Below are 19,171 nucleotides of genomic sequence, written 5' to 3' on the forward strand. Positions count from 1 at the left end.
TAATTAATTCTATAAAACACATTTAAGGTATTTTACTGTGCATTCTACAGCGTTTTTACCATTGAAATTACAGAAAAGTCTTACAGCGTGCTGTAAAACAAATTTACAGATGTTTTACTGTGCATTCTACAGTGTTTAACTGTTGAAATGACAGAAACGTCTTCCAGTGTACCTCTATCTGTCACTTTCGCTCATCAATCCCTCATTCTCTCCCTCATTCTATTTTTTTTGTCGGTTTTGCTTTGTCACTTTCACTCCTTGACTCTCTCTTTTGCTAACACTTTCTATTTCTCTCTCTTCCTTTCTCCCTCTCTCTCTCTGTGTTGTCTGTCCCAGCTCTCTAAGGGGAAGCAACACAGTCTGAAGTTTGATTTGCTAGAAGGCCTCGAGCAGGAGACACAGTCACCATGATCAACAAGCTGATGAAGGTCAAGCTTTTTTAACAACTTCTGACAGTTCCGTATGCTAGGATACTCAACCATTACACTTCAAAATGGACATTTGGATTACTGTACATGCTTTAAACACTTTTATATAGAAAATAAACAAAGGGTAGTCCTTGAATTGTGGCAGCATTTAAAAAAATATATGTTTTTATGTATTTGGGTACATCTTCCCATTCTTAATCAAATAATATGGCAGCTTAATGACATTTAATTATTTTTACCAATATGATAACATTGTGCCACCAGTCAGATTAGTAACACTAATGATCGTAACACCAATGACACAGTTTAGGTAATTGAGGATTTTCATAAATGGAGGCCACAGGTGTTCAAATCTAAGGTTGTTAACCCTTTAAAATTCACTGATCATAAAGTGATATGATTAATCATTTTGCTCACAATGTAATTTCCTTTCATTTAAATTGAGAAACACCAATGACACGTTTTTATTTAGACACACCAACCAATGGGATCCTCAAATGGTGTGATTAGCTAATAATATTATTTAATATAGACCCCTCCCCCAACTACAGTTTGCCACTGGTGGGATTGCTCAAGGTTCTTGTACAGTATATCTTTGTAAATAATCATTTTTCAAAATGGTATCACCAATGACATAAAACTTAAGGACACATTATATTTGTAAAAAAAGTTATCTATATACAATATATTAAATGCCTTTGTTTACTTTCTAGCATTCAAAATAATAGATAGATATTTCTAAATCTCCAAAATATGTCACAAGTACACTGCTCAAAAAAATAAAGGGAACACTTAAACAACACAATGTAACTCCAAGTCAATCACACTTCTGTGAAATCAAACTGTCCAGTTAGGAAGCAACACTGATTGACAATAAATTTCACATGCTGTTGTGCAAATGGAATAGACAAGAGGTGGAAATTATAGGCAATTAGCAAGACACCCCCAATAAAGGAGTGGTTCTGCAGGTGGGGACCACAGACCACTTCTCAGTTCCTATGCTTCCTGGCTGATGTTTTGGTCACTTTTGAATGCTGGCGGTGCTTTCACTCTAGTGGTAGCATGAGACGGAGTCTACAACCCACACAAGTGGCTCAGGTAGTGCAGCTCATCCAGGATGGCACATCAATGCGAGCTGTGGCAAGAAGGTTTGCTGTGTCTGTCAGCGTAGTGTCCAGAGCATGGAGGCGCACCCAGGAGACAGGCCAGTACATCAGGAGATGTGGAGGAGGCCAACAACCCAGCAGCAGGACCGCTACCTCCGCCTTTGTGCAAGGAGGAGCAGGAGAAGCACTGCCAGAGCCCTGCAAAATGACCTCCAGCAGGCCACAAATGTGCATGTGTCTGCTCAAACGGTCAGAAACAGACTCCATGAGGGTGGTATGAGGGCCCGACGTCCACAGGTGGGGGTTGTGCTTACAGCCCAACACCGTGCAGGACGTTTGGCATTTGCAAGAGAACACCAAGATTGGAAAATTCGCCACGGGCGCCCTGTGCTCTTCACAGATGAAAGCAGGTTCACACTGAGCATGTGACAGACGTGACAGAGTCTGGAGATGCCGTGGAGAACGTTCTGCTGCCTGCAACATCCTCCAGCATGACCGGTTTGGCGGTGAGTCAGTCATGGTGTGGGGTGGCATTTCTTTGAGGGGCAGCACAGCCCTCCATGTGCTCGCCAGAGGTAGCCTGACTGCCATTAGCTACCGAGATGAGATCCTCAGACCCCCTGTGAGACCATATGCTGGTGCGGTTGGCCCTGGGTTCCTACTAATGCAAGACAATGCTAGACCTCATGTGGCTGGAGTGTGTCAGCAGTTCCTGCAAGAGGAAGGCATTGATGCTATGGACTGGCCCGCCTGTTCCCCAGACCTGAATCCAATTTAGCACATCTGGGACATCATGTCTCGCTCCATCCACCAACACCACGTTGCACCACAGACTGTCCAGGAGTTGGCGGATGCTTTAGTCCAGGTCTGGGAGGAGATCTCTCAGGAGACCATCCTTCACCTCATCAGGAGCATGCCCAGACGTTGTAGGGAGGTCATACAGGCACGTGGAGGCCACATACACTACTGAGCCTCATTTTGACTTGTTTTAATGACATTACATCAAAGTTGGATCAGCCTGTAGTGTGGTTTTCCACTTTAATATTGAGTGTGACTCCAAATCCAGACCTCCATGGGTTGATAAATTGGATTTCCATTGATTATTTTTGTGTGATTTTGTTGTCAGCACATTCAACTATGTAAAGAAAAAAGTATTTAATAAGATTATTTATTTCATTCAGATCTAGGATGTGTTGTTTAAGTGTTCCCTTTATTTTTTTGAGCAGTATATTTTAAACAATGCATTCAAATTAAGTTTTGCAGTATAAATGACTTCCAATACGTTTTGTCATTGATAAACAGTTCAATATAAACAAAACATGTATGACGTGTAACTATTTATCATTTTAAGGTGCTTTTCATGGTTGCAAAGGCAAGGGACACGAATGCCACTCAAAACCAATAATGACTCAAAAACAACACATTAGCAGATAAACCTTACCAAAATCAAATAATGACGTCAAGAGATTTTCAAAAATAATCTCCAATGTCCCAATCTTTCCTGTATAAAACAGATTGATCATGGTGCATAACGGCAAAGACTATATGCCATTTACAGACACTTTTATCTAAAGCTTCCAATCATGCGAGCGTACATTTTTGTATGGTTGGCCCCAGGGGAATGGAAGCCACGATCCTGGCATTACAAGCACTATGCTCTAGTCCAGGGGTACTCAAATCTTATTTTATGAGGTCCGCAGCATGCTGTTGTTTGTTCTACCTGATAAGAAATTGCACACGCCTGGTGTCCCAGGTCTAAATCAGTCCCTGATTAGACGGGAACAATGAAAAAACGCAGTGGAACTGGATTCAAGTTCCAGAGTTGAGATTGAGTCTATCAACAGAACCACACAGTGCCACAATAATACTTTTAATACAATTCACTTTATTTTTGAATCTCAATATATGTCTTAGTATATGAGTAGTAGGTCTTCAGTTGTTAAGGTGAATACACACACACTACACACACACACTACACACCCACACACACACACACACTACACACACACACTACACACACACAAACACACACTACACACACACACTACACACACACACACACACTACACACACACACACACACTACACACACACACACACACTACACACACACACTACACACACACTACACACACATTTACACAAACACTGCACCGGTACTCTGGGTGTCACCTAAGCACCAGCAACCCCAGTATGCACAGTGACCTCATGGAGCTATCTGAAAGGAGTGGAAAATATGTCTGCCCTAATACCACAGACAGAGAGAGAGAGAGAGAGAGATGGATGGATGGATGGATGGATGGATGGCTGGAGAGTAAGAATGAGAGTGAGAGGGGGGAGATTATAATTTGTGTTAAAATGTATTCAGGTTAACACGAAGAGGAGGGACACAGGCTGATTCTCATACAGCGTACACGCACTCACATACATTATAGAATGTTTTTTTGAAGGTTCTATAAAGAACCATGCACATAAGGTTCTAAATGGAACTTGCATGATGCTATAAAGAAGCCTTTCCTAAGGTTCTATAAAGTACCATTAATAAAAGGTTCTATATAGCACCAAAAAAGGGTTCTGCTGTGGTTCCAACGCTTTTGGAGGGCTATATATACTGCTCAAAAAAATAAAGGGAACACTTAAACAACACATCCTAGATCTGAATGAAAGAAATAATCTTATTAAATACTTTTTTCTTTACATAGTTGAATGTGCTGACAACAAAATCACACAAAAATAATCAATGGAAATCCAATTTATCAACCCATGGAGGTCTGGATTTGGAGTCACACTCAAAATTAAAGTGGAAAACCACACTACAGGCTGATCCAATTTTGATGTAATGTCCTTAAAACAAGTCAAAATGAGGCTCAGTAGTGTGTGTGGCCTCCACATGCCTGTATGACCTCCCTACAACGCCTGGGCATGCTCCTGATGAGGTGGTGGATGGTCTCCTGAGGGATCTCCTCCCAGACCTGGACTAAAGCATCCACCAACTCCTGGACAGTCTATGGTGCAACGTGGCGTTGGTGGATGGAGCGAGACATGATGTCCCAGATGTGCTCAATTGGATTCAGGTCTGGGGAACGGGTGGGCCAGTCCATAGCATCAATGCCTTCCTCTTGCAGGAACTGCTGACACACTCCAGCCACATGAGGTCTAGCATTGTCTTGCATTAGGAGGAACCCAGGGCCAACCGCACCAGCATATGGTCTCACAAGGGGTCTGAGGATCTCATCTCGGTAGCTAATGGCAGTCAGGCTACCTCTGGCGAGCACATGGAGGGCTGTGCGGCCCCCCAAAGAAATGCCATCCCACACCATGACTGACCCACCGCCAAACCGGTCATGCTGGAGGATGTTGCAGGCAGCAGAACGTTCTCCACGGCGTCTCCAGACTCTGTCACGTCTGTCACGTGCTCAGTGTGAACCTGCTTTCATCTGTGAAGAGCACAGGGCGCCCGTGGCGAATTTTCCAATCTTGGTGTTCTCTGGCAAATGCCAAACGTCCTGCACGGTGTTGGGCTGTAAGCACAACCCCCACCTGTGGACGTCGGGCCCTCATACCACCCTCATGGAGTCTGTTTCTGACCGTTTGAGCAGACACATGCACATTTGTGGCCTGCTGGAGGTCATTTTGCAGGGCTCTGGCAGTGCTTCTCCTGCTCCTCCTTGCACAAAGGCGGAGGTAGCGGTCCTGCTGCTGGGTTGTTGGCCTCCTCCACATCTCCTGATGTACTGGCCTGTCTCCTGGGTGCGCCTCCATGCTCTGGACACTACGCTGACAGACACAGCAAACCTTCTTGCCACAGCTCGCATTGATGTGCCATCCTGGATGAGCTGCACTACCTGAGCCACTTGTGTGGGTTGTAGACTCCGTCTCATGCTACCACTAGAGTGAAAGCACCGCCAGCATTCAAAAGTGACCAAAACATCAGCCAGGAAGCATAGGAACTGAGAAGTGGTCTGTGGTCCCCACCTGCAGAACCACTCCTTTATTGGGGGTGTCTTGCTAATTGCCTATAATTTCCACCTGTTGTCTATTCCATTTGCACAACAGCATGTGAAATGTATTGTCAATCAGCGTTGCTTCCTAAGTGGACAGTTTGATTTCACAGAAGTGTGATTGACTTGGAGTTACATTGTGTTGTTTAAGTGTTCCCTTTATTTTTTGGAGCAGTGGTAGAACCTTTATGGAGAATGGTTCTTTAAAGAACCTTTCTCAATCTCAAAGGTTCTTTGTGGAACCATACAGGTTTTTATTTATTCTGGTATAATAAACTTATTATATTGTTAAATTCCATAGGTTTTATTATTGTGTTTATTAAGAAGTTGAATCAGGTGTACCATCTCTGAAACAGCTGTGGGTCCCTGAGAAGAGAACTGAGAACTACTGACAGTCAACCATTCTCAGTTGACACAAAGCCATACATGAGTCTTTCACAAGACACCATCACTGGCTATAGTCATATACAACATTTAATAATGAAACACAACACATTAGATAAACTGGAATGACAGTCTTACTCACCCACGGTTGCACCAAAAGAGCTGTGCACAAACCACACACACCAAAATATTCCAATGAGCTGGCGTCCTCACATTTTAATTATTACTAAGAGAAAAAAATAATAATTGGGAACTGCAAAGAACCATTGAAGGGCTCAAAGGGTTCTTTGGGCCAGTATGGTTCTGCATAGAAACATCACCCTTCCGAAAGAACCCTCATATTGAAGTGTGTACTGACATGTACCAGCAGATGGGGTCACCGTGGCAATGGTAAGATGTGTTTTCAACCAGCAAACGTTGATTTTCTTTTCAACTCCTCATAACACACCCACACACACCGCTGATGGAAAATAGACCGTACCAACACACAGCTGATGGAAAATAGACCGTACCAACACACAGCTGATGGAAAATATACCGTACCAACACACAGGTGATGGAAAATAGACCGTACCAACATACAGCTGATGGAAAATAGACCGTACCAACACACAGCTGATGGAAAATAGACCGTACCAACACACAGCTGATGGAAAATAGACCGTACCAACACACAGCTGTCAGTAACACATTTAGTTGGAAAAATAAATAAAAACAACAGAAATAAACGACTTTATATATCACAAATCTACAATAAACCATCACATAATTTAAAACACACACATATATATATATATATATATATATATATATATATATATATATATATATATTTTGATTCATATTTCCATAATGTAACAGCTAAACAGTTGATCAGTTCATCAATACATTACAAATCAATCAGTTCATCAATACATTACAAATCAATCATTTCATCAATATTCAGAACTACAATAAATTCTGTTAGTACACCAGAAGGATCGCTACAATCATAGAGTCGACACTCAGCAATGACATACACTCGCTGCGTCCCAAATGTCTCACTATTCCCTACATAGGCTCTGATTGAACGTAGTGCACTATCTAGGGAATACGGTGTCATTTAAGACGCGTGATGATCAGACAGGAAAACAGTGATCACGGAAGAATTGATGTTCGGAAAACAAGTGTTGCTCAATAGTTGTGGATTGTTCTGTGTTGCGAAAGGGGTCTGATGCGTGTGGACATGCACACTGGCACACATACAAACAGTAAACTGGGGCAGGGCCATGTAAGGTGCTGAAAGGACAATTAACACAATTGAGAGAGGGAAAGAGAGAAAGAGGGGGAGGAGAGAGGGAAAGGGAGAAAGAGGGGGAGGAGAGAGGGAAAGGGAGGAAGGGAGAGAGGGAAAGGGAGGAAGAGGGGGAGGAGAGAGGGAAAGGGAGGAAGAGGGGGAGGAGAGAGGGAAAGGGAGGAAGAGGGGTGGAGAGAGGGAAAGGGAGGAAGAGAGGGAGGAGAGAGGGAAAGGGAGGAAGAGGGGGAGGAGAGAGGGAAAGGGAGGAAGAGAGGGAGGAGAGAGGGAAAGGGAGGAAGAGGGGGAGGAGAGAGGGAAAGGGAGGAAGAGAGGGAGGAGAGAGGGAAAGGGAGAAAGAGGGGGTGGAGAGAGGGAAAGGGAGGAAGAGGGGGAGGAGAGAGGGAAAGGGAGGAAGAGGGGGAGGAGAGAGGGAAAGGGAGGAAGAGAGGGAGGAGAGAGGGAAAGGGAGGAAGAGGGGATGGAGGGGACCACATTTTCACAATCCTCATTGTTTAAAGAAATAAAAAGGAAAGTCACCAACTGAAACTGTTTCACATTCTGTGTTTTCTACGGCTCAATGGAAAACTTCTCTAAATTCATAAATACAAAACACTCCACACACCACACACACACACACACACACACCACACACACACACACACCACACACACACACACACACACACACACACACACACACACACACACACACACACACACACACACACACACACACACGAGTTACAGTAGATAGAAAGGTGGTAGCGTAGAACCCTGCAGAGGAGGAAAGAAGCGACCCACAGACAGCTGTGTCACACATTGTCCAACTGCACAACATCCACGGGTTCTCTTACAGCAAGCCCCGCCCCTTTACTGCTGTTATTGGCTGGGTTGCCTCGGGAACCTTGTCTTTGTAGCAGGGAGATGGAGGAGGGGCTAGAGGTAGACGTGAGTACGATGGCAGGAATCAGGTCGGTTAGGCATGTGGAAGACCCACGCCCACTAACACCTTGAGATGACTTCTCCTCTCTGACATCATCCAGCTACAGAGAGAGACAGTGTGATGTCATTCTCACTGCATAATACCATTACATTGATTCATTGATTGGCTGATTGACTGTGTTTGAACTATACAGTACAAGTCTATACATCTGCAGTCACTAATGGGACAGGCACCTGGACAGAACTATCACTACAGGATTGGACAGGGCATTGGGAAGATGCATTTGACTGGCCAGGATACTTTTATTTGATTTCACCTGTATTTAACCAGGTAGGCCAGTTGAGAACAAGTTCTCATTTACAACTGCGGCCTGGCCAAGATAAAGCATAGCAGTGCAACAAAAACAACAACACAGGGTTACACATAAACAAACGTACAGTCAATAACACAATAGAAACATCTATGTACAGTGTGTGCAAATGTAGAAGAGTAGGGAGGTAAGGAAATAAATAGGCCATAGAGGCAAAATAATTACAATTTAGCATTAACACTGGAGTGATAGATGTGCAGATGAAAATGTGCAAGTAGAGATACTGTGGTGCAAAAGAGCAAGAGGATAAGTAACAATATGGGGATGAGGTAGCTGGGTGTGCTATTTACAGACTTACAGTAGCAGGAAGGATATTGGTCAAACCAACGATCTCAGACATGGAGATGTCCTCTGGCTCTGTCAACGTCTGGAAAGGTGAAACATGGTCAGCACAGACAGACAGACAGACAGACAGACAGACAGACAGACAGACAGACAGACAGACAGACAGACAGACAGACAGACAGACAGACAGACAGACAGACAGACAGACAGACAGACAGACAGACAGACAGACAGACAGACAGACAGACAGACAGACAGACAGACAGGAGACGAAGGCCTTAACAGCGTAGTCATATGATAGCTGCATGTAGTGTATCACATGGGGATTACAAGCACCAGATTACCAGATTACAGAACAACTAGTTCGTGTGTGTGTGTGTGTGTGTGTGTGTGTGTGTGTGTGTGTGTGTGTGTGTGTGTGTGTGTGTGTGTGTGTGTGTGTGTGTGTGTGTGTGTGTGTGTGTGTGTGTGTGTGTGTGTGTGTGTGTGTGTGTGTGGCAGTGGATGATATAAGGAGAACTATAATAGAGAAACTGACTATAGTGTGAGAGAGAGTAGTGGGGAGTTTTAGCTCAGTGGTCTATTGTGATTGTGAAACACACAGTAAACATAGGATCAATACCTAAACTCTAGGTACAGATGTAGGATCTTAATTTGAGGATGTTTGCTACAGCATGAAAGATAATCCTGCAGAAACATAATTATTATGTGGATTATTATTGATGAACATTTTTGCCGGGGTTGATACATTTTCCGTAAGGGAAACTCAAGTCTCAAATTTGGAAAGTGGAAACTCCAGAAGCCTTTTTAAACCTGGAAAGTTGTCCTGCAACAGGTGATCAAATGTAGATCCTACATCTGTATTGAACCTAGACACACACACACACACACACACATTCTGACACTCACAGTGACGTGTTGCAGGCGGCCGACAGCAGGGTCAGAGGGGGACTGAGAAGCTGCTTTCTCAAACGCTCCTGAGTCGCGACCTTTCACCTTCAGGGAGCAATGACCTTTTGACCTCTGGGAGAAGGTGGGGTGGAGCTGGGTGACATCACTGGACACCTGACGACTGGCCGGACGAGAGGAGTGTTGCGCCTCCGTGTCCGTAAATGCCTGACAGACAGACGGACGGACGGACGGACGGACGGACGGACGGACACCGACAGACACACAGACACAGACACACACAAATCAGAGATATACATTTGATGTAGCACTCATTTACATATAGATTTTTGTCAGCTAGCAGATGCAGTTAGTGCAGTCATCTACTGTAGGTAAGACAACCACATATCACAGTCATCTACTGTAGGTAAGACAACCACATATCACAGTCATCTACTGTAGGTAAGACAACCACATATCACAGTCATCTACTGTAGGTAAGACAACCACATATCACAGTCATCTACTGTAGGTAAGACAACCACATATCACAGTCATCTACTGTAGGTAAGACAACCACATATCACAGTCATCTACTGTAGGTAAGACAACCACATATCACAGTCATCTACTGTAGGTAAGACAACCACATATCACAGTCATCTACTGTAGGTAAGACCACCACATATCACAGTCATCTACTGTAGGTAAGACAACCACATATCACAGTCATCTACTGTAGGTAAGACCACCACATATCACAGTCATCTACTGTAGGTAAGACAACCACATATCACAGTCATCTACTGTAGGTAAGACAACCACATCACAGTCATCTACTGTAGGTAAGACAACCACATCGCAGTCATCTACTGTAGGTAAGACAACCACACATCACAGTCATCTACTGTAGGTAAGACAACCACATATCACAGTCATCTACTGTAGGTAAGACAACCACACATCACAGTCATCTACTGTAGATAAGACAACCACATATCACAGTCATCTACTGTAGGTAAGACAACCACATCACAGTCATCTACTGTAGGTAAGACCACCACATATCACAGTCATCTACTGTAGGTAAGACCACCACATATCACAGTCATCTACTGTAGGTAAGACAACCACATCACAGGCATCTACTGTAGGTAAGACAACCACATATCACAGTCATCTACTGTAGGTAAGACAACCACATATCACAGTCATCTACTGTAGGTAAGACCACCACATCACAGTCATCTACTGTAGGTAAGACAACCACATATCACAGTCATCTACTGTAGGTAAGACAACCACATCACAGTCATCTACTGAAGGTAAGACCACATTCTGTATACTTCTGGCCCTTCTTTGGACACTGTGTTACCAAACCTCCAGACAAGCTTCAATGCCATACAACTCTCCTTCCGTGGCCTCCAACTGTTCTTAAATACAAGTAAAACTAAATGCATGCTCTTCAACTGATTGCTGCTTGCACCCGCCCGCCCAACTAGCATCACTACTCTGGATGGTTCTGACTTAGAATATGTGGACAACTACAAATACCTAGGTGTCTGGTTAGACTGTAAACTCTCCTTCCAGACTCACATTAAGCATCTCCAATCCAAAATTAAATCTAGAATCGGATTCCTATTTCGCAACAAAGCCTCCTTCACTCATGCTGCCAAACGTACCCTAGTAAAACTGACCATCCTACTGATCCTCGACTTCGACGATGTCATTTATAAAATAACCTCCAACACTCTACTCAGCAAATTGGATGCAGTCTATCACAGTGCCATCCGTTTTGTCACCAAAGCCCCATATTCTACCCACCACTGCGACCTGTATGCACTTGTTGTCTGGCCCTCACTACATATCCGTCGCCAAACCCACTGGCTCTAGGTCATCTATAAGTCGTTGCTAGGTAAAGCCCCGCCTTATCTCAGCTCACTGGTCACCATAGCAGCACCCATCCGCAGCACGCGCTCCAGCAGGTATATCTCACTGGTCACCCCCAAAGCCAATTCCTCCTTTGGATGCCTTTCCTTCCAGTTCTCTGCTGCCAATGAGTGGAACGAACTGCAAAAATCACTGAAGCTGGAGACTCATATCTCCCTCACTAGCTTTAAGCACCAGCTGTTAGAGCAGCTCACAGATCACTGCACCTGCACATAGCCCACCTGTACATAGCCCACCCAACTACCTCATCCCCCATACTGTTATTTATTTTGCTCCTTTGCACCCCAGTATCGCTACTTGCACACTCATCTTTTGCACATCTATCACCCCAGTGTTTAATTTGCCATACTATAATAATTACGCCACTATGGCCTATTTATTGCCTCACCTCCCTTATCCTACCTCATTTGCACACACTGTATATAGACTTTCTGGGATTATTTGAGCGTTGTGGGATTATTTGAGATACTGTTTGAAGACGTAGGTTTTCAGATGTTTTCGGGAAGATGGGCAGCTGTCCTGGCGTTAGGAAGAAGCTCGTTCCACCCTTGGGGCGCCAGGACAAAGAAGAGCTTAGACTAGGATGAGCCAGAGCTGGCCCCTCATAGGGGTGGGAGTGCCAAGAGGACTCCAAAAATTTAAAGAGAGAGAGGCAGGAAGACTCACTGATTCGCTGTCGGACAGGGAGGACTGGCGGGGCTTGCCAGTCTTACCGGGGTCAGATGTTGTACTGGTGAGGGTTGATCGACGGGTGGAGGACATGAAGCTGCTGCTGCTATAACGATCTCTGGTAGGAACACACAGCAACACACCCATAAATGGAATGTACCTACTGATAGCTAGCCTGGATAGGAGAGAGAGAGAGAGAGAGAGAGAGAGAGAGAGAGAGAGAGAGAGAGATGTTAATTGCATTAAGCTCGAGAGGTGAGGGGAGGTTTAAGGTTGTCTAATGTACTGTATTATAAATTCATCTAACATTCTAATGATCGTAAAGACTATTAAATGGTTAGAGGTTGGAGGTCACTCTAGGAACAGATTAGATACATACATACACTAAGTGTTTCTAAGCAGGTGCTGCAGATTAAAGAAAATGTTCAGGAGAAAGTACGCACACACTGCAATCTATGCTCTGATGTGGTTCATCTATCAAAGGTTGGAGACTTCAATGGGCAAGCTGCAGTTGCTATATGCATTATTGGACGTATACTTTAATGATATCTGCCCATTGATTTTTGAAGAATATAACTTGTCTAAAAAAATGCCCATGAGCTTTCTTTAACTGTCGTATCCCATCAGAACCCAAATTATATAAACTTGTTTTTTAAAGGCACAATGTAGTCAAAAAACACGTTTTATATATACTGTAATTCCACACTATGAGGGTGGAATAATGCTGTGAAATTTTGAAAATGATGATAATGCCCTTTTAATGTAAGGAGCTGTTTGAAAAGACCACCTGAAATTTCAGCCTGTTTTGGTGGGATAGAGTTTTGGCCTGCCTGGTGATATCACCAGGCGGTAAATTAGTTAAGAGACCTTTAAGAAAGAGAGTTCCAAACTTCTCAGTTTTCTCCGCCCTACTCAGACCACTTCCAGACAGTCCTAGCTAAATTCTTGCTTGAGGAAATAGCTCTTTGCTAAGAAGCTATTATTGTTACTTTTTGACCATTTTAATTGAAAACAATCACAGTAAAGTACTTCACTGTTACCCAGAAATGATTTGATATTGCAATAAAAACGTCTGCATTGGACCTTTAATCTAAACAAACAACATATTTCCTCAAAACATGGTTAAAACTATAATGTTGATATCATAGACGGTCAGTCTTTTCATCCATAGCTCTATCTATGAACACTTCTCCAGTCCCATCCCTCAGATTTTTACCGAACCAGTGGCGGAGAAAACGCTTCGTTATTGTGTCAACTGTGGATTGCCACTGTAAGGGTTACAAGCATAGTCAACAAACCACATGGGGTCTGTGTCTCTTTTAAAGGTTAGAGGTCACCTCAGACTCACTGAGGCATTACTGACACACACATAAGGTTACAACGGTTACACGGAGAAAGAACATGGGTCAGACAGATGCTAAGGCTTATTGAACATCTTTCTAATCTAGCTCAGCCCATTGATAGTAGTCATCCACCTATACAGCAGATGTGTTTAAAGGTCATGGGTGTACCTGTATTTGGGGTGTGTTATGAGGATGGGTGTACCTGTATTTGGGGTGTGTTATGATGATGGATGTACCTGTATTTGGGGTGTGTTATGAGGATGGGTGTACCTGTATTTGGGGTGTGTGATGGTGATGGGTGTACCTGTAGTTGGGGTGTGTTATGAGGATGGGTGTACCTGTATTTGGGGTGTGTTATGATGATGGGTGTACCTGTATTTGTGGTGTGTTATGATGATGGGTGTACCTGTATTTGGGGTGTGTTATGATGATGGATGTACCTGTATTTGGGGTGTGTTATGAGGATGGGTGTACCTGTATTTGGGGTGTGTGATGGTGATGGGTGTACCTGTAGTTGGGGTGTGTTATAATGATGGATGTACCTGTATTTGGGGTGTGTTATGAGGATGGGTGTACCTGTATTTGGGGTATGTGATGGTGATGGGTGTACCTGTAGTTGGGGTGTGTTTTGAGGATGGGTGTACCTGTATTTGGGGTGTGTTATGATGATGGGTGTACCTGTATTTGGGGTGTGTTATGAGGATGGGTGTACCTGTATTTGGGGTGTGTGATGGTGATGGGTGTACCTGTATTTGGGGTGTGTTATGAGGATGGAGTACCTGTATTTGGGGTGTGTTATGATGATGGGTGTACCTGTATTTGGGGTGTGTTATGATGATGGGTGTACCTGTATTTGGGGTGTGTTATGATGATGGATGTACCTGTATTTGGGGTGTGTTATGAGGATGGGTGTACCTGTATTTGGGGTGTGTGATGGTGATGGGTGTACCTGTAGTTGGGGTGTGTTATGAGGATGGGTGTACCTGTATTTGGGGTGTGTGATGGTGATGGGTGTACCTGTATTTGGGGTGTGTTATGAGGATGGGTGTACCTGTATTTGGGGTGTGTTATGAGGATGGAGTACCTGTATTTGGGGTGTGTTATGATGATGGGTGTACCTGTATTTGGGGTGTGTTATGATGATGGGTGTACCTGTATTTGGGGTGTGTTATGATGATGGATGTACCTGTATTTGGGGTGTGTTATGAGGATGGGTGTACCTGTATTTGGGGTGTGTGATGGTGATGGGTGTACCTGTAGTTGGGGTGTGTTATGAGGATGGGTGTACCTGTATTTGGGGTGTGTTATGAGGATGGAGTACCTGTATTTGGGGTGTGTGAAGGTGATGGGTGTACCTGTATTTGGGGTGTGTGATGGTGATGGGTGTACCTGTATTTGGGGTGTGTTATGAGGATGGGTGTACCTGTATTTGGGGTGTGTTATGAGGATGGAGTACCTGTATTTGGGGTGTGTTATGATGATGGGTGTACCTGTATTTGGGGTGTGTTATGATGATGGGTGTACCTGTATTTGGGGTGTGTTATGTTGATGGGTGTACCTGTATTTGGGGTGTGTTATGAGGATGGGTGTACGTGTATTTGGGGTGTGTTATGAGGATGGGTGTACCTGTATTTGGGGTGTGTGATGGTGATTGGTGTACCTGTATTTGGGGTGTGTTATGAGGATGGGTGTACCTGTATTTGGGGTGTGTGATGGGTGTACCTGTAGTTGGGGTGTGTTATGATGATGGGTGTACCTGTATTTGGGGTGTGTTATGAGGATGGGTGTACCTGTATTTGGGGTGTGTGATGGTGATGGGTGTACCTGTATTTGGGGTGTGTTATGAGGATGGGTGTACCTGTATTTGGGGTGTGTGATGGTGATGGGTGTACCTGTAGTTGGGGTGTGTTATGATGATGGGTGTACCTGTATTTGGGGTGTGTTATAGCGTATATTATAGGGTTGTGGATGGCAGAGGCTTTAGCGATGGCAGCAGGAACAGAGTTCATATACGGAGTTAGCATGTCAGCATACCTGGAGAGAGAGAGAGAAATGACTCAGAACAGCAGACTTCCTTACACAGTCTCCTTCAGCTGGGGCAGCCATACAGATGAGAGAGGGGGTACAATGATCTGACACACACATCACACACAAACACACACACACACACACACACACACACACACACACACACACACACACACACACACACACACACACACACACACACACACACACACACACACACACCATCCTACCCTGCGAAGGCGGTGAGCGCGACACAGGAGTACGGAGCCCAGGAGATGACGTAGAGCAGGATGACGATGAGAGCGATCTTGGCCGTCTTCCACTCAGTCCTCATCTTATGCATGCTCTTCACTGAGTCCCTGGTGCCCTGGTTTATCTTACACACGGCCCTACAACACACACACACCCACACACACACACACAAAAACACACACATACACACACACACATTTACATATGACCATTACTGACAGTGGTCATCAGTGAATTATCAGCAGAAAGTATGGCTCAATAATGTATAAGAGCATCAACATCAATACTGACACCACTCACTCACCCGTGATACAAGTCAGTATTCAACGTCCACACGAACAACAACTTACAGATGCGCACAAACAACGACTACATCTCATCTGCCCAGACCCACATGCTCACACCCCCATTCCTACTGCCTGCATTATTGTTTGCCACGTGGCTTTAAATTGTTCCAATTAGTTTTTCTCGGTCGGCCATGCTATTTCAATATTTCAATAATAAATCTTTCGATTTTTCTATTGTGTCAACGATGGCAGATTGTTTGACTTCCAAGTTTTTAGCATACGTTTTTCAAGATGAGTGAAAAACATATACCATATACCATGTACCATATACCATGTACCATATACCATATACCATGTGCCATATATCATATACCATATACCATGTACCATGTGCCATATACCATATACCGTGTACCATATGCCATATACCATAATCCATGTGCCATATACCATATACCATGTACCATGTGCCATATACCATATACCATATGCCATCTGAATCCTGGCTAAGGAAGACCACCAAAAACTCTGAAATCTCCATCTCTAACTACAACATTTTCAGACAAGATAGAACGGCCAAAGGGGGCGGTGTTGCAATCTACTACTGCAGAGATAGCCTGCAGAGTTCTGTCCTACTATCCAGGTCTGTACCCAAACAATTGGAACTTCTACTTTTAAAAATCCACCTCTCTAAAAACAAGTCTCTCACCGTTACCGCCTGCTATAGACCACCCTCTGCCCCCAGCTGTGCTCTGGACACCATATGTGAACTGATTGCCCCCCATCTATCTTCAGAGCTCGTGCTGCTAGGTGACCTAAACTGGGACATGCTTAACACCCCAGCCATCCTACAATTTAAGCTTGATGCCCTCAATCTCACACAAATTATCAATGAACCTACCAGGTACCACCCCAAAGCCGTAACCATGGGCACCCTCATAGATATCATCCTAACCAACTTTCCCTCTAAATACACCTCTGCTGTTTTCAACCACGATCTCAGCAATCACTGCCTCATTGCCCGCATCTGTAATGGGTCAGCGGTCAAACGACCTCCACTCATCACTGTCAAACACTCCCTGAAACACTTCAGCAAGCAGAACTTTCTAATCGACCTGGCCCGGGTATCCTGGAAGGATTTTGACCTCATCCCTTCAGTAGAGAATGCCTGGTTATTTTTTTTAAATGCCTTCCTCACCATCTTAAATAAGCATGCCCCATTCAAGAAATTTAGAACCAGGAACAGATATAGCCCTTGGTTCCCTCTACACCTGACTGCCCTTAACCAACACAAAAACATCCTGTGGCGTTCTGCATTAGCATCGAACAGCGCCCGTGATATGCAACTTTTCAGGGAAGTTAGAAACCAATATACACAGGCAGTTAGAAAAGCCAAGGCTAGCTTTTTCAAGCAGAAATGTACTTCCTGCAACACAAACTCAAAAAAGTTCTGGTACACTGTAAAGTCCTTGGAGAATAAGAGCACCTCCTCCCAGCTGCCCACTGCACTGAGGATAGGAAACTGTCACCACCGATAAATCCACTATAATTGAGAATTTCAATAAGCATTTTTCTACGGCTGGACATGCTTTCCACCTGGCTACCCCTACCCCGGCCAACAGCACTGCACCCCGCACAGCAACTCGCCCAAGCCTTCCCCATTTCTCCTTCTCCCAAATCCAGTCAGCTGATGTTCTGAAAGAGCTGCAAAATCTGGACCCCTACAAATCAGTCGGGCTAGACAATCTGGACCCTTTCTTTCTAAAATTATCTGCCGAAATTGTTGCAACCCCTATTCCTAGCCTGTTCAACCTCTCTTTTGTGTCGTCTGAGATTCCCAAAGATTGGAAAGCAGCTGCGGTCATCCCCCTCTTCAAAGGGGGGGACACTCTTGACCCAAACTGCTACAGACCTATATCTATCCTACCCTGCCTTTCTAAAGTCTTCAAAAGCCAAGTCAACAAACAGATTACCGACAATTTCGAATCCCACCGCACCTTCTCCGCTATGCAATCTGGTTTCAGAGCTGGTCATGGGTGCACCTCAGCCACGCTCAAGGTCCTAAACGATATCTTAACCCGCCATCGATAAGAAACAATACTGTGCAGCCGTATTCATTGACCTGGCCAAGGCTTTCGACTCTGTCAATCACCACATCCTCATCGGCAGACTCAATAGCCTTGTTTTCTCAAATGATTGCCTCGCCTGGTTCACCAACTACTTTTCTGATAGAGTTCAGTGTGTCAAATCGGAGGGCCTGTTGTCCGGGCCTCTGGCAGTCTCTATGGGGGTGCCACAGGGTTCAATTCTTGGGCCGACTCTTTTCTCTGTATACATCAATGGTGTCGCTCTTGCTGCTGGTGAGTCTCTGATCCACCTCTACGCAGACGACACCATTCTGTATACTTCTGGCCCTTCTTTGGACAGTGTGTTAACTACCCTCCAGACGAGCTTCAATGCCATACAACTCTCCTTCCGTGGCCTCCAACTGCTCTTAAATACAAGTAAAACTAAATGCATGCTCTTCAACCGATCGCAGCCTGCACCTGCCCGCCCGTCCAGCATCCCTACTCTGGACGGTTCTGACTTAGAATATGTGGACAACTACAAATACCTAGGTGTCTGGTTAGACTGTAAACTCTCCTTCCAGACTCACATCAAACATCTCCAATCCAAAGTTAAATCTAGAATTGGCTTCATATTTCACAACAAAGCATCTTTCACTCATGCTGCCAAACATACCCTCGTAAAACTGACCATCCTACCGATCCTCGACTTCGCGACGTCATTTACAAAATAACCTCCAATACCCTACTCAATAAATTGGATGCAGTCTATCACAGTGCCATCCGTTTTGTCACCAAAGCCCCATATACTACCCACCACTGCAACCTGTACGCTCTCGTTGGCTGGCCCTCGCTTCATACTCGTCGCCAAACCAATTGGCTCCAGGTCATCTACA

At 44.5% G+C, this 19,171-nt stretch overlaps 1 protein-coding gene across 1 annotated transcript in view; it reads right to left on the reverse strand.

The window, feature by feature from the left end:
- Window positions 1-7,845: 7,845 nt before the first annotated feature.
- The window catches only part of LOC106578925 (melanopsin-A), a 39,782-nt gene continuing 28,456 nt past the window's right edge, over window positions 7,846-19,171 (reverse strand). The window contains exons 6-11 of the mRNA XM_045702389.2: window positions 15,901-16,059; window positions 15,569-15,676; window positions 12,297-12,474; window positions 9,702-9,908; window positions 8,806-8,874; window positions 7,846-8,237 (exon numbers count right to left, since the gene is read on the reverse strand). Coding sequence (XP_045558345.1) covers window positions 8,007-8,237; window positions 8,806-8,874; window positions 9,702-9,908; window positions 12,297-12,474; window positions 15,569-15,676; window positions 15,901-16,059 — 952 coding nt within the window. The 3' untranslated portion in view covers window positions 7,846-8,006. The remainder of the gene's footprint in view (window positions 8,238-8,805; window positions 8,875-9,701; window positions 9,909-12,296; window positions 12,475-15,568; window positions 15,677-15,900; window positions 16,060-19,171) is intronic.

Source organism: Salmo salar, chromosome 19 (assembly GCF_965601325.2).
Source record: "Salmo salar chromosome 19, fSalSal1, whole genome shotgun sequence".
In the NCBI taxonomy this organism is placed as follows: domain Eukaryota; kingdom Metazoa; phylum Chordata; class Actinopteri; order Salmoniformes; family Salmonidae; genus Salmo; species Salmo salar.